The sequence below is a fragment of the Calypte anna genome, chromosome W (assembly GCF_003957555.1).
Source record: "Calypte anna isolate BGI_N300 chromosome W, bCalAnn1_v1.p, whole genome shotgun sequence".
In the NCBI taxonomy this organism is placed as follows: Eukaryota; Metazoa; Chordata; class Aves; order Apodiformes; family Trochilidae; genus Calypte; species Calypte anna.
In genome coordinates this window covers 25,549,680-25,565,655 of record NC_044276.1, presented here as the reverse complement: position 1 = coordinate 25,565,655, position 15,976 = coordinate 25,549,680, and the positions used below count along the sequence as shown (strand labels likewise).

Sequence of the window (15,976 nt, the reverse complement as noted above, 5' to 3'; positions counted from 1 at the left end):
CCTATTGTAGCAGATTTTTAAAACATGGAGCAATTGTCACAGTTCACATCCATGGTCCACAAGTTGCAGGTTGCAGATGTTAACTTTGAGGAAGTTACTGGATGCCAGTCGATGAACCTAGTTCTGGTTTCATCACCACAAAACCATCCTGAAAAACTCTCACAGAACACTGTTAGTTTATGCAATAATTCACATAACAGTAGTTAAGGTGGGATACAAGTACGTGACTTCCAAAGATTCCATGCACTACTGATTAAGCTAGACAAGCAAAAATTAGGAATTCTCACCTGGTGTTAGATTCCCTTGTGGTACACATTGTACTTCTCCATCTTTCATCATCGCCCACCAAGTGTGTCCAGTCCCTTGAGCGAAAGCAACCCCACGAATGGGTTTGCCTTTGCCCGAGGCAGGATAAACCCAAGCTGTTTTCCCTAGCAGATTCTTTTCATGCACCACAGGCACTTTGTCCCCGTCTACTGTGTGTAGAAGATCTGACTGAGCAGGACCAGCTCGATTGATGGAACCCCTGGTGTTAACTAACCAGGTAGCTTTTGCCAAGTGCTTGTCCCAGTTTTTAAAGGTTCCACCACCCATTGGCTTTAGGATAGTTTTTAACAGTCCATTATACCACTCCCTTTTCTCCCTTTTCCCTGAGGCTGGTGTCTGATAGGGAATATGGTATACCCACTGAATACCGCGTTCTTTGGCCCAGTTACTTATACGACTGTTTTTGAAATGAGTTCTGTTGTCTGACTCAGTTCTTTCTGGTGTACCATGTCTCCACAAGACTTGTTTCTCTAGGCCCAGGATGGTGTTCCGGGCTGTGGCATGAGGCACAGGATATGTTTCCAGCCATCCTGTACTTGCCTCCACCATTGTAAGCACATAGCGCTTACCCTGGCGGGTTTGAGGCAGTGTGATATAGTCGACTTGCCAGGCCTCCCCATACCTATATTTTGACCATCTCCCCTCATACCACAGAGGTTTCAACCTTTTAGCTTGCTTAATTGCGGCGCATATGTCACAAGCGGAGGCAGCAGCACATGGAATTCTCACAGCCACAGTTTCATTGCTGGATAAAAGATGTGCAAGCATTGGCTGGGAGGCTGCACTATGGTGATTAAATCCTTACTGGAGCCTTTCTCGGAGTACATTGTGACCCAGTTTTCCTTTCCACAAAGACCAGGACATGTAGCATGACTGGTGTGTGATAGGTCTTCATCTCGATGAAGGTTTGGGATGCAGCCAATACATGCACACAGGCCCCGGCACCCACATTCCAGGCATAACCATAAGCAGCCTGGTTGCTCTTTCAGTGAAATATAAAGTTAAAGAAGAATGCAAAACTTGACTTAAATTCCAGTGTGGGAGAATAATAATTTATGTTTCATGGTACATCACCAGAGTTCATATTGGATGTGGATTAAGGGTATAAAATAAGGCATATTTAATTTTGTCTTATTTAACTGTTTAAATTCTGGAAAAACACAAGGTGGAAATATTTATTATTTTTCACTATAAAAAATATTTTAAATATAGCAAAGTTAATTTTAATTGAAATAAATATTGATTTTTCTTATCTTAATACAGCTTTGCAAAGATAAGAAATTTGAATCCTTTTTCTTAACCAAGGAATTGATTTTCTACAGTGGAATTAGGACACAAACATTCCCAGAGTAATTAATTTTCTGCCCATATTGATATTCTGGTATGGACTTTTTAAAAATGCACGTGCTATATGATTACAGTCTGTGTAAACAACACAGATACAATTAATATTGGTCCTTTCCCAATTTGTTCTGAGTAACAAAAAGGTAAAGACTTTTTTTTTTGGTCTGTTTTTATGGGGTAGACTTACTCTATTCTTTATATATCTTTTATATTTTAGAAACTAGCTCTCCCAAATGAAGGTCATGTACATGGGTGTCCAGAACTATAAACAGTAGTCCAATGTAGCTCTACTGCTATCCTATATACTGACACTGGTAATTGCCATTAAAGGCTAAAGTACTACTGTATAAGCATGAAAAATTGAAAGCCTGAGTGCTTCCTTTGTCCATCAGAAGTGATGTGGTATTTCAGAGTGTGACTATTAAGTAGCTAAATAATAGATTAATGAGTTGGGTGTCTAGTCCATAAAAGGACTAATAAGGTCTCAGGAGAACCCCTGTGTTCTCAGTGTTGAGAATGTTCAGATCAATTAGTATCAGATAGTGCCTCAGAGGATTCATAACATGACCTGAACACAGCACTGTTAATGACTGCAGCTTGCATGTATATTTAGTGTACAGATAAAGGACCAAGCAAATTATAACTGTTGGTTTAAGGTAAAATTGCTGTTGTGGTGTAAATTATATTAGAAGTATTTTTAGAAGAATCAAGCTGGATAATCAAACATTGTGTTGGAATATTCTTCATCTGTGCCACCAACTAGACTGTATACTGTTTTGATTTTTGATGTTAGAGCACTGCATTGAATTTTGTTTGTGAAGTCAAGAATTACTGATAAAACAGATGCCAGTTAACTGTATTACTTTGCTTAGGGTTTGCCAATTATAGAGGCTAAGACTGAGAAACTGAGTTCAATGTATTTTATTATGTTTTTATTTTTCAGAGGCCCAGAAGATGCAATAAATGACTGCAGAATCCTTTTTACAGAAGAAATGTACAAAATTGAAAAGCCAGGAGCTTATCCATTGACATTTGGAGATGGACATTTCAAAAGTACACTTTATTTGTTGTATGATTAAGATTTTCAGTTAAATATTTGAAAGACATTTAAAAAATTAAGGGATCAAATGACAATTAATTTAATTAAGGCTTCTTTTGTCTGTAATAAAACAATTGTTATTATACAGACTTTTTGGTTTAAAAACTTTTACTTTATTAATGGCACATTGAGAATAACTTTTTTATGTAATATATCAACACATTAGCGCTATGAATATAATCTCATAAGCAGGTAAATGGCAGATATTTTAGATGACCTGTATGGGGTGAGTTCATAGTCCAATAAGTTCCTAGGCATGTATCTGAATCACAAAGCTTACTACCATAATTGACATCTCATTTGATTTCTCATCAGATGCAAAAGACTGAGAGAGTCAATAGTGTTATCTTTAACCCTGGCATTATCTAAGAATGAAAAATCATTAGCTGTGTAGAGCAAGAAAGTGTCAATCTTGCTAGAACTATGAAAAAAAGATATGTTTTATTTTAGATTATTATTTGACCACTCATGTCCTTCTGAACACTAAATACATTATGTCTCCTCCCAAAGGGCAGTTCCCTAAAAAGCATTTTATCCTAAGTTTAAAAATATGTGAAATTTAAAGAAAAGGAGTTAGAAAACAGTGTTTATAATGGGAACACAGAGGTTGGTCTGTGACATTATTGATAGATATTAATGAATTTTAAAAGAAGCAAATTTATCACAGTTTTAATTTATAATCCAAGGCCAATATTTGTGTCATTGTATATAGGTGTCATTAATACACAAGACTTTATTTGCAGTGTACTATTAAAAAAATCATCACTTAAAAAATCACTGTTTTAAAAAAAAAAACAAATTCTGTTTGCAAATGTACCATACAAGTAGAAATGCAATTTAATAAATGAAGGTATTTTAAGCAATTTATTTTTTTCATTGTGTATTATTTACTTTTCTCAGATTAGCCATTGAAAACTCACCATCTATTCAATTTATGATCTCTTAGTCATTTTAAGGGTGATTCTCAACATTTTAAAATAATATTTTTATGATAAACTGATAGTTCAAGATTTTTTTTTAATTTAGAGATTGGGGTTTACTGTAAAACCAAGTTATATCTGCTTTGTATTTATGTACCTTATATATATATATATATATATATAGTATATTTCTAGTTTCTAAAACTGATCTTGCCCAGCATGTAAATTTGTCATGCTTTATTTCATTATATGCACCACTACAATGCAGTGTAATTTTTAAAATTGTTTTATGTAAATGATTACTTTATCACAGTTAATTCCACTACACGTATTCAATTTACCTATTCTCTCCTTTGCATCTAATATAAAACTTTTTATATGGGCTTGCTGAGGGACCAGTACCTATGTTGTTACTATATGTAGGATACATTGGTTCGAATTCCAAAATGAGCAGAAATAGAAGGGTAGAATTAATTCAGTTTTGGTAAAAAGAAACTGCATGAAAACTGGTGATCTGGGATCATGTGTCACCCTTGATTAATAACTCATATACCCATCTGGTTATCAAGTTTTTAGGGGTGTGGAGTCTGAGTTGTAATTTGTTCTTCATGCATCTTAAGCTATCCGGTTAGAATAAATATATATATTTAAGAAAACTACTGATGAAGAATGCACCAAGATCTGACCTGTAGGAAGATTGTACAGGTGAAGTAATGGTGGTGGGGAATCAGAGAAGCTGCTGAATGGTCACTTTCATTGTTACTTGTAAACATAGCAGAAGAAATTGTATAAGTCCAGGGGGTCAAATGCCTCATTATAAAAGCACCATTTTCAAATAGGGACAGTGCTCATACATGTAAAAATTGAGTCCTATTGTTGTAGCAATACATAAAGGCAGTAATATGGTCATTTTACAACACTAATGTAAGCTGCTCCAAGTGCTTAAGTTTCAGTAAACCAACATAATTAGATGTATTCTTTCATTTGGCTGCTCAAATTTAAAAGAAAAAAATATTTATAACTAAGAATAAAGATGAACTTGTCTATTTTTCAGATTTAAATAAAATTATCTTGAATTGTGGAAATTAGAATAAAACTATTATTCTTTTTTTTAATCGATGCTGTGCATTTTTTTTAATTGCAACACTATAAAGAACTGTAATTTCATAGTTCTGTTCAGTTCCAACTGTAGACGTTCCTGCCTCGGCAACTTGCAGAACATATATTTTCATGACCTAGTCCATCAAAATTAGTCTATTCATTCACTTTAATAAGTGCTAATTCTTCATAAAATTAGTCAGTTATTATAGTGGGATCAATGCGGTGAAGCTGCTAAGGAATAATGTTGCCACTGTTTGGGTGTGTAGAGCTATTTTCTTTCTTTTTTACCATCCCCATGCCCCCATCCTCTAATGGCCAGGATAGCAGAGCAACAGGCTAGGTTGCAACCTAAACTGTAAATTAAAATGGCCCTTTCATAAATGTTAGGCTGAAGAGCATAATTTAATATTGCTAGTAGCTGCTTTATGCATGCATTAATATGGTGTTATTTAGGTAAAAACTGTCCCTGTTGGCTTGATCTTTTTAAACACAGATTTTGCTGGGATAGCAAAGCTACTAGGTCCATGGCATCTTCATGTGGTGGAAAACAGGATGCTCACATGCAACTCCTTTGTGATGAATGTAATATGGCTTATCATATATACTGCCTGAACCCTCCCTTAAGCAAGATACCAGAAGATGAAGATTGGCAAATATACAAGGATGATTTACTTATGTATATTTCCATTCTACACAAGGTACCACTTATTTGCAACTAGAAGAATTACCGAAGGGCTTTTATATTTCTGATATGTTTTTTATCCTTGCACTGTATGTAAACATATTTACATTTTATGTGAAGATTCTATTTATAAATAGAATTCATAAACTATCAGCATTGAGCATTATTGATCATTACAGAATTTCAGAAATTAGCTTGTTTAGTTTATGACTGTCCTGGTTTGGGCCAGGATAAAGGTGATTTTCTGTCTTGTACTTTTGCTTTTAGCTAAGTCTCTTGTAAGTGACAATGACCTCTGTGACGTTAACTGACGTTATTAGACTAAATTAGCACCACCTACAGTGGTGCTTCCCCAAACTTTTCTTTGTTTTATTCAGATTTCATTGTTGGTTCTCCTTTAATCCTTTTTTCCCCCCTCAATCTCAGGCCTTGTTGCTGCCTCCTTGCCCTTCCCTTATCCTTATATCTGCCTCATTCATTTTTTTCTGCTGTGAGAAAACCCCTACCTTACTCCTCCCCATTTCCAGTAACTCTAGCACCACCAGCAGGAAAGCCAAACTAGCAGGCCTTGGTGGACTCAGATAACTCCATTCTGAGCTGACTTTGCATGGAATCAGCATCAGCCCATTGAAGCTTATCATCTTAAGCTCCATGCCACATCTAACCTGTATCAGTTATGTACAACTCATGCCATTTGTACTTATAACCTGCTTGCAAAATATATTAAACGCTAATCTTTTATAAGTGACTTAAAAAAAAGAACTTTAGACTTAAGTTTTCCATTATGAATACATCACTAGATGTTGGGGAAACAGTTCAGAAATATACAGGTTGTGAGCAATTCTGACTTACTTCAGGCCACATTGGGCTAATGGTTATTGAGGCCTAGTTAGAGGCTTTCTGAGAATGAACTAATGGGAAAGAGATAATTGGCAACAGAAGAAGAAAATAATTATGTGAGAAGAAGGTTCCGTGAGAATGGTATGTGTAATTGGAATACAAAGCCACCTGCATGATAAGATGGTGTAAACAAGACTTCTCTATATAAAGTGAGTGCAAGTTGTTAATAAACGATTTCATACAATCATATTGATGCGCACATGGAATCCTTAAGCCTCCGCAGACTGTTTTCCCACAACTAGATGTCTATGAGCATATTTTAAAGAAACTTTGAAATGCACTTTGTGATAGATTTTAGTGGAACTACATTCTTCAAATAAAATATTTAAGTACTTTAGAAGTTTTAACATTCTATGGAAGTAAATAACTTAGTGTACTGTATTACATTGGCTACCTCATATTGAATCATAGAATCATAGAATCATAGAATCATAGAATTAGCCGGGTTGGAAGGGACCTCAGAGATCATCTAGTCCAACCCTTGACCCACCGGAGCAGTTGCTAGACCATGGCACTGAGTGCCACATCCAGTCTTTTTAAATTTTCCAGGGACGGAGAATCTACCACCTCACCGGGCAGTCCATTCCATAGCCTAATCACCCTCTCCGTGAAGAAATTCTTTCTAATATCTAACCTAAACCTCCCCTGGCACAACTTAAGACTGTGTCCTCTTGTCTTGTTGAAGGTCGTCTGTGAAAAGAGTCCAGTTCCCACCTCGCTACAGCCTCCTTTCAGGTAGTTATAGACAGCAATGAGGTCTCCCCTGAGCCTCCTCTTCTTCAGGCTGAACAGCCCCAGCTCTCTCAGCCTCTCCTCATAGGGCCTGTGCTCGAGTCCCTTCACCAGCCTGGTTGCCCTCCTTTGGACCTGTTCCAGGACCTCTACATCCTTCTTAAACTGAGGGGCCCAGAACTGGACACAGTACTCGAGGTGTGGCCTAACCAGTGCTGAGTACAGGGGAAGAATCACCTCCCTGGACCTGCTGGTGACGCTGTTTTTGATACAGGCCAGGATGCCATTGGCCTTCTTGGCCACCTGGGCACACTGCTGGCTCATGTTCAGTTTCTTGTCAATGCAGACTCCCAGGTCCCTTTCTGCCTGGCTGCTCTCCAGCCACTCTGTCCCCAGCCTGTAGCGCTGCATGGGGTTGTTGTGGCCAAAGTGCAGGACCCGGCACTTGGCCTTGTTGAACCTCATCCGTTGGAATCGGCCCAGCTCTCTAGTCTGTCCAGGTCCCTCTGCAGAGCCCTCCTGCCTTCGAGTTGGTCCACACTTCCTCCCAGCTTGGTGTCATCTGCGAATTTGCTTATGATGGACTCAATCCCTTCGTCTAAGTCGTCGATAAAGATATTAAACAGAACTGGGCCCAACACTGATCCCTGGGGGACACCACTAGTGACCGGCCGCCAACTGGATGCAGCCCCGTTCACCACCACTCTCTGGGCCCGGCCCTCCAGCCAGTTCCTAACCCAGCACAGGGTGCTCCTGTCCAAGCTGTGGGCTGACAGCTTTTTCAGGAGAATGCTATGGGGGACGGTGTCAAAGGCTTTGCTGAAATCCAGGTAGACCACATCCACCGCCTTCCCCTCATCCACCAGACGGGTCACCTGATCATAAAAGGAGATCAGGTTGGTCAGGCATGACCTGCCCTTCCTAAACCCGTGCTGGCTGGGTCTGATCCCTTGCCCATCCTGCAGGTGCTGTGTGATTGCACTGAGGATGATCTGCTCCATAACCCTGCCAGGCACTGAGGTCAGGCTGACGGGCCTGTAGTTTCCTGGGTCCTCCTTCCGGCCCTTTTTGTGGATTGGCGTGACATTCGCCAACTTCCAATCGTCTGGGATGTCCCCCGTGAGCCAGGACTGTTGGTAGATGATAGAGAGAGGCTTGGCGAGCTCTTCTGCCAGCTCCCTCATCACTCTTGGGTGGATCCCATCCGGTCCCATAGACTTGTGGGGGTCCAAGCAGCTCAAGAGGTCACTGACTGTGTCCTTCGATATTACAGGGGGGCTGTTTAGATTTTTATCACCTTCTATAGGCTCCAGAAGCCTGCTGTCAACAGGATAACCTGTCTTTCTGTTGAAAACTGAGGTAAAGAAGGTGTTAAATACCTCAGCCTTTTCCTCATCTTTGATAACTATATTCCCACCCATGTCCAGTACAGAATGAATGTTTTCCTTGCCTCTTCTTTTGCTATTAATATATCTGTAGAAGCATTTCTTATTGTCCTTCACAGAAGTAGCAAGATTCAGTTCATGTTGTGCTCTGATTTTCTTTCTACATGATCTGACTATATTCCTAAATTCCTCTTGAGAAGTTAGCCCTTTTTTCCATAATTGATAGGCCCTCTTCTTAATCCTAATTTCTTTCAGAGTCTCCCAGTTCAGCCAGACTGGTTGCCTTCCCCGCCGGCTCGCCTTCCGGGACTCTGGGACAGCCTGTTCCTGTGCTTTCAGAATATGCTCTTTGAAGTATGTTCATCCCTCCTGGACCCCTCTGTTTTCAAGGGCTGTTTCCCAGGGTATACTCTGAACTAGTCTTTTGAATAGTCCAAAATCTGCTCTCCGGAAGTCCAACACAGAGGTTTTACTGACAACCCTCCTTGTATCCCTGAGTATTGAAAACTCTATTATTTCATGGTCACTAAGTCCCAGTCGTCCATCAACCACCACATCTCCCACCAGCCCCTCTCTGTTTGTGAAAAGAAGGTCAAGTGGGGCTCCGTCCCTGGTGGGCTCATTTACTAGTTGGAGCAGGAAATTGTCTTCAATACACTCTAGGAATCTCCTAGACTGCCTCCTCTCTGCGGTGTGGAGTTCCCAGCAGATGTCTGGCAAGTTGAAGTCACCGTTTGAGGAAGTTTGTTTATAGTTTAGTGTCCAATGCTTTACCTAATATATTTATGTAGGTAAATTTATATTTATTTACCTGATATATTTTAGTTTCCCTAGACTTCAGTTATGCTTATACCTATGTGTAACTTCAATTATGACATTTGGTGAGGGTTTTTTCATTGTCTATATGTGCACACTGAGATGATTCTGCTGATTTAAAAGGAAACAGACATTTGCTTTCAAATGACCTAAACTCAAAGGAATTTTACTCATATTTGCTCTGCTTGGAGAAACTGTTGAATTTGAACACTATGTAGAAAATATCTTCAGTGCATATTGAAAATATGAGGTTTTGGGAATAAATATAGCAATTATTATCTGTGTGCTTCCCTTTTCTTGTATATGCAAAATGATTGTGTACACAGGTATATTTAACCCTTATTCAGCAATCTGTCTTGGGAAGCATGTGAATCCCAGCTATCCCCATGTTTTCTACTTTTGTGCACAGAAGACTAATCTGCCCCAACATCCACTCCCTTCTTACTAATTCCTTATGGAAGTGAGCTGAAGATCTTGGCACTTCCAAATTTATTAAAAAGCGTTCTCTGATGTAGTGCTTCAGAGTTGGTCACAGTCCTTAAGCAGTGTTCTTTTCTGATTGTGTTTGACTTTTGGGTATAACAACTGAGAGGTTTTTTTTTTTTACTACAGTCATCTAGAATAGTAATGGGAATATTATTTAGGATCTGTCCTCTGAGTACATCTATTCTTCAGGTCCCCTACTCCTAAAAGACTCTATATCGGTACTCCAGCAGCAAAAAGTAATTTTATGTTCCAATATTAATAACAATAAGGTCACAAAAAGGGAAATATACATGCTCCAAGTTTATTTTTTTCTTTTAAAAAGATCCACCCTCAAAACGTGCTTGAACAGGAAAGAACTTAGCCTATATGTGAATGTCCAGGTGGAGTTTGACTATCAGAAAATTATGGAAAAACATTTTTTTACCTTGAAATTGAATAGGTATGATTTGTAAATGATTGTTTCAGTCTATATTTTTCATTTTTTTAGAAATTTAGAATACTTTAACATTATTTCTTGGGTTTGGTGTAATAATCTGCTTTATGAGACCCCAAGTGTTAAACTGAACTGTGAATTGTGACTCTTTTCTGCAATAGATATCTGGGTGAATTCCACATTGCAAATAAAAACCTGATTTAAGGTAGCTCCCATCTTCTTACAGGGTTTACAGTCATATACAAAGGCAATTCTTGTGAAATACCTGTACACAATGGCTTGTTGCCCTATGATAACTAGTTCTTCTGTTCATACTCAAAAAGCATAGAGTAAAAGTAAGGCATTATTATTAGTAGCAATCTAAATATTTGTTGTTATTATTATAGATGAGACTTCTTCCATTAGTGGCTTTTGCACCTAACTCAGACCATGGAAGCCAGAAGAAAAGGCAGGTAATTTTTCCTTGGCACTCATGGACTGGGAAAAAAAGTGCTGTTAGAAGCAATAAAAGGATCTGTGTTCTCCCTTCCTCCCTTTGCCTTAGCCACTATTTCCTACAATCTTCTACCCTTTTTCTACTGTAATGATTTAAGGTGGATGGAATGAGTCTGGTGCCCGGAACAGGGACCCTCTTGCTGTTGCTTCCCTGGAGCGATGAAGACAGCTGAAATGAGAGGGTAGCGGGAAAGCTGACCGAAACAGCTCGTTGCCCCGATGGCTGGTAGTAGCGCGCACTCACTGGAGGAATCTCACCCTGATCAGGTGAGCGTTCGGGGAGGAGATGGGGTCTACACTCTCTAAAGAAGAAGAGGCAGTAGTTAAGCTCCTCCAACATATCCTCTCCAAGAGAGGGATTCCTAGTAATTTGAAACAGCTCCACAGGCTGATCAAGTGGGCAAATGAGAGAGCCCTGATGCCCACTTTTTGTATAGCTTTTGAGCTGGAAACGTGGGAAGAAATTGGGAAGTCCCTATGGGATGAAATTAGCAAAGGATCTAAGGAGGCTGGAAAATTAGCCACGTTATGGAGACTGATTCGAGACACATTAAAAGAAACGGAAAGTGAGAGGACAGCGGCAGTCTCAGCATTCGCTGCCTTAACGCCTGATCTACCAGTGCCGACGAATGCTCAAAATATGGACTTAACCTCTAAACAGTTATTTGAGACACCTAAAATACCCCCACCAGCACCTGTGGGGGATATATTGATTCAAGCTCAACCAACTGTGCCACTTGACCCTGTGGTTCCGTCAAAAAGTAAAAATGGGACCGAGAAGCAAAACCAAAAGCGACCCAAAACACCACCAGTATTGTCGGAGGACCCAGAGGGAGAGAAGCCAGAGAACATGGGCGAGGAATTTTGGAATGCAGACCCCCCCCCTCCCTGCCGCGGCTTCCAGCTGCTCTGCCGCCGCCGCCTTCCCCCCCCGCCTCCACCGCATGATTTATTTTCTCAACTACTGATGCCATCAATTTATCCTCCGCTTCCCCTGTCAACACCAGCAACTCCTGCTATAGAGCAACAACCCAAGGAAGAGCTGGGACTCGGAGACAAGCAACTAAGGGAACTGCTGAAAAAACTGAAAGAACTGGAGACCAAGGATGAGTATACCCCTGAAAAAAACCCTAGTTTTTGCTCCAGGGAACATTCCGAACAACCCAGGGGCACTAATCCATTTTTACCCCCTGATTTGTTCCCTATTTGTGCTCCTACTTCCCTTAACCCTTTAACACCCACTGCTCCATCTCTTCCAGATCCAACATGAGGAGGGGAGGATGGTGGTGGTGGTGGGGATAGTGGAGGGGGGTGGGAGTGTGGATCCAGTAACTAGATGGAAGGGAATTATTCAAAACGCTATAGTTGAAGGAGAAATGGTTCCCAATATGGGTCCGATGGCTTTTCCAGTGATTTTGGGACCAGGAGGAGGAGGTCAATGGGTCGCATTAGATTGGAAAATGGTAAAAGAAGCCAAAGCTGCATTACACAGTACGGTTTAAAATCGTCATTTACTCCTTCTCTTTTGCAACATCTTTTTACCGCTCAATTGTTGACGCCATATGACACAAAAATGCTCATTAATACTCTCTTAACTCCTTCTCAACAATTGCAATTTCATCATAAATGGCAAATGCTGTGTGAAAATGCAGCTGTGATTCCTAGACAGAACACCGATGTATTATATGGGGTGCCATGGGTGGTCGCAATAGCAAGCAGCGAGCGGGCAGCGCGGCTCATACCGCCTCTGCCGCCGCCACTGCCACCCTTGCTCGGGCTTCTGCCGAGGCTGGTGCCGCCGCTGCTGCCGCTACTGTCATGAACAGCTCCTCCAAGGAGCTGTGTATTAAGTCCAAAAACTTACACTTTGAGTTCAACAACAGAGTCTAGTGCTGCTGCAAATCTAGATAAATCTATTCTTAAGGTGATGATAAATGGTAATTTGGAGAAAAGGATTATTGATATAATCAGTGACCACAAAAACCAAAATGACGACAAAGGAATGATTTCCAGAAGACTTACTTCTAAGAAACTACAGGATGTGTACATGGCTTTACAGAGATTAACCCATGGTGATCTTTACTCTACACTTGATTGGCTGTGTTTAATTTTTTTTATTTATAAAAAAAAAAAAAGGTGAATGGAAAGGTCCAGCTGAAGTAAAAATGACTGGCCGAGGTTACATGTATTTACTTACAGGTGAAGGACTATGCTGGGTACCTGCACGATGGATCAAACCATGGAAAGAGCATATGCCCTCATGAATGAGAGACAATTGATTAAGATTACATTATATAAAAAAAAAATAATAACTTTTGCACATACTGGGTTAGATGAATGCTTAAATCGCTTAGGGATATGGGGATAGCTTAGAGATTTAATTAGATAAGGCTTATCAATTATATTATTATTGCTTTTGCATTATTAGTATGTTATTATTGCTTTTGTATTATTAGTAGGTCGTTTATGGCAATGTATCATTAGCATGTTTTCTCACACAATGAAGCAAATCTATATGTGCACACTTAGATGATTCTGCTGATTTAAAAGGAAACAGACATTTGCTTTCAAATTCTAGAATGGAACATCCAACTGGCAAAGAATCAGGCTTTTGAAAGTGCTTTTTTTTTTTTTTTTTTTTTTTTTTTGTTAACAACTCTTCCATCAGCTCTGAACTACATGTCTTCCCAGAGTTTATTAAACAAAGCACACTTGGGAGCCCTTCTCTTCACTCCTTTGTGCTTGACTTCCTAACTTCCAGACCACAGGAGAACTGTAAAGGAGCAATATTCATCCTTTTTACTCCATGCTTTTTTCTGGATGCCAAGTTAGTCCTGAAGTCATTATATGAGAAGTTACAGCCATTTTTTACCGTCCTCTCTTCTGGCACTGACATGCATCTGATCTCGGATAGCATTATCAATGTAAGAAAAAAATCCTGATTTGCAATATAGGAAAAATTAAAAGTGACATGGTTTGAGGAAAATATAATTATAATATTTTCTTTGGAAAAAACCTTTTAACCATTCACCTCCTGAAATTAAAAAGCCAGTCTAATTGAATAACAAAGACAATCATATGATTTTAATCTAAATCAGTACCTCTGTTCTCTAGAAGCTTGATCAAAGATAATACCCAAGGATGTTCCTATGTACTGCAAAACTCATGCTGTTCACTTCTTCATCTGTTGACTTCATTTCATCATTCACTTCATCATGCTGTTGACTTCTTCATCTTTGTATTTATTCTACAAGTTTTAGTAATGGGGTACTCTATATATATGAGGGCAAAAAGTGTGTCAATTGAATATATCTTCCTCCTCTAGGTCTCACATTTTCTGCCTGAAATGCAAGAAGTCTCATTATTAAAAGGTGCAGAGGTTTTTACAGTTGTTACCACTCACCTTAAGCCTGGTCTAAGGAATCCTTTCAATAGGCTAAGGAACACCAGTATTTGTATTCAATAGGACACAGGAGAGCAGCAGTTAGCATTCATATTTGTCCATACCCAACATCACAGATAGACCATCCAGATACTTTTTGTATAACTGGAACACCATTTGTCACAAGCATTTGAGAATGAGTCTAACTCATGCTTTTGGAATCATGTTTAAGTATATTAAGCACTATAATGCATTTCCTCATTACATCATGTAAGGAATAAATTGTACTTCTATAGTAAACTTCTGGCCTCAGATATATTTAATACTGTAATTCCACAAAAAAAAAAAAAAAAAATGTATATTTTACATCTTATGATCTCTACCATCTAGACTATTTCTCTCCTTCCCTTTCACTTGTCCTAAATAAAAAAACAAAATAAGCATAGAGGAAATAGACTCAATTTAGGTAGTGCTTCTTAATCCATGTCCAATTTCATGCTATATTTAAACATGTTATTTATATGAATTACGACAATATTAAATTAAAACCTCAAATATACAAGATTAGTATGTAACTAAGGTAGCAGAAAATGGGAATATTTGGGGCTATGTGAATTAAGCTAATAAAAGAGAAAAAATATATACTCTTAAAAATGTTCAAGAACTAAGAAAAGACTATGGAATTTTCAGTTTTCTCACTTTCACTAAAGAATTAATGTCAGGAAAACACGAATGAAAAAATATTGCTAGATGCAACTACGGTTAGTAAAGGTGTTTTATTATTTATTGACTTTCTTTTAAAATACTATGGTGATCCTCAAGAGAAAATGGAAGTTACATGCAGTAATTGCACAGCATCAAGGACACCTGTTTCTCACTCTGCCCCTGCAACAAGCAGGATGGGTGTGTGCAAGCAGTTGGGAGGAGACCCTGGTGGGACAGCTGACCCCCAACTGACCAAAGGGATATTCCATGCCGTATGACATCATGCTCAGCAACAAAAGCTCAGGGAAAGAGGAGGAAGGAGAGGACAAGGGACATTTGAATGAGGGAAGTGATTATTTCTCTTTACTCAGCACTTGTTAGATCTTATCTAGAGTATTATGTTTAGTTTAGGTCCCTCAATGGAAGGAAGATGCTGACAAGCTAGCATTAGCCCAGTGGAGGGCTGGCAAGATGGCTGTCAAGTTGTGCTCTGAGAGAGGAGGCTGGGGGAACTGGGCTTGTTCAGTCAGAAGGAAAAGCTTGGCAGGGGGATGATGGCGGTGGCACCTAATAGCAGCCTTTCAATACCTACAAGGAGGTTGGTAGGACCTGTTAGCACGATCTTCTCCCCCCACCCCCAAGAAAAACACAATCATGCTTCAGTATAAATAAAGCTGATTAAGGCTCTTGACTACGGAGATGTGAGATATCATGTTGGACAACATTCAACTTGAATTGACCTGTGTCAATACTAATGGCACAACTGGGAAAAAAAAAAAAAAAAGGAAAAAAAAGGATAAAGAACAAAACAGCTTTAGATCTCCATTTAAGTGAAGACCTGTGGGATCTTTGGGGTTTGAAGACAGCTAGGAGAAATAGACCTGTACTAGGAAGCTTGGTCCAAAGAACTAGATCTATGACAGTGGAGGGCTTCATGTTGAGATTAAGGGCAAATGTGTGTATGCATTATCAGGCTGGACCTGACACAATAGCTGGGTATCAAACGATCTTTGCCATAATATGAAGTCTAAGAAACAAAGAGTAGGTCTACTCCACATTCCCAACCCTATCTAAAAGCATTACAACAAACTTGTTTTTCAGCTGTAGCCTTCTTGGTGGACAGTTTTTCTAGATTGGATAATAAAACAAGCAGTGAAGGAGAAACAGTC

At 39.3% G+C, this 15,976-nt stretch overlaps 1 protein-coding gene across 1 annotated transcript in view; it reads left to right on the top strand.

Moving 5' to 3' along the window:
- The first annotated feature begins 1,113 nt into the window (after positions 1-1,113).
- LOC115600136 (E3 ubiquitin-protein ligase UHRF2-like) overlaps positions 1,114-15,976 on the top strand; it is a 91,130-nt gene continuing 76,267 nt past the window's right edge. Inside the window, 3 exon segments of the mRNA XM_030468364.1 lie at positions 1,114-1,148; positions 2,615-2,740; positions 5,285-5,440. Of these exon segments, the coding sequence (XP_030324224.1) occupies positions 1,114-1,148; positions 2,615-2,740; positions 5,285-5,440 (317 nt within the window).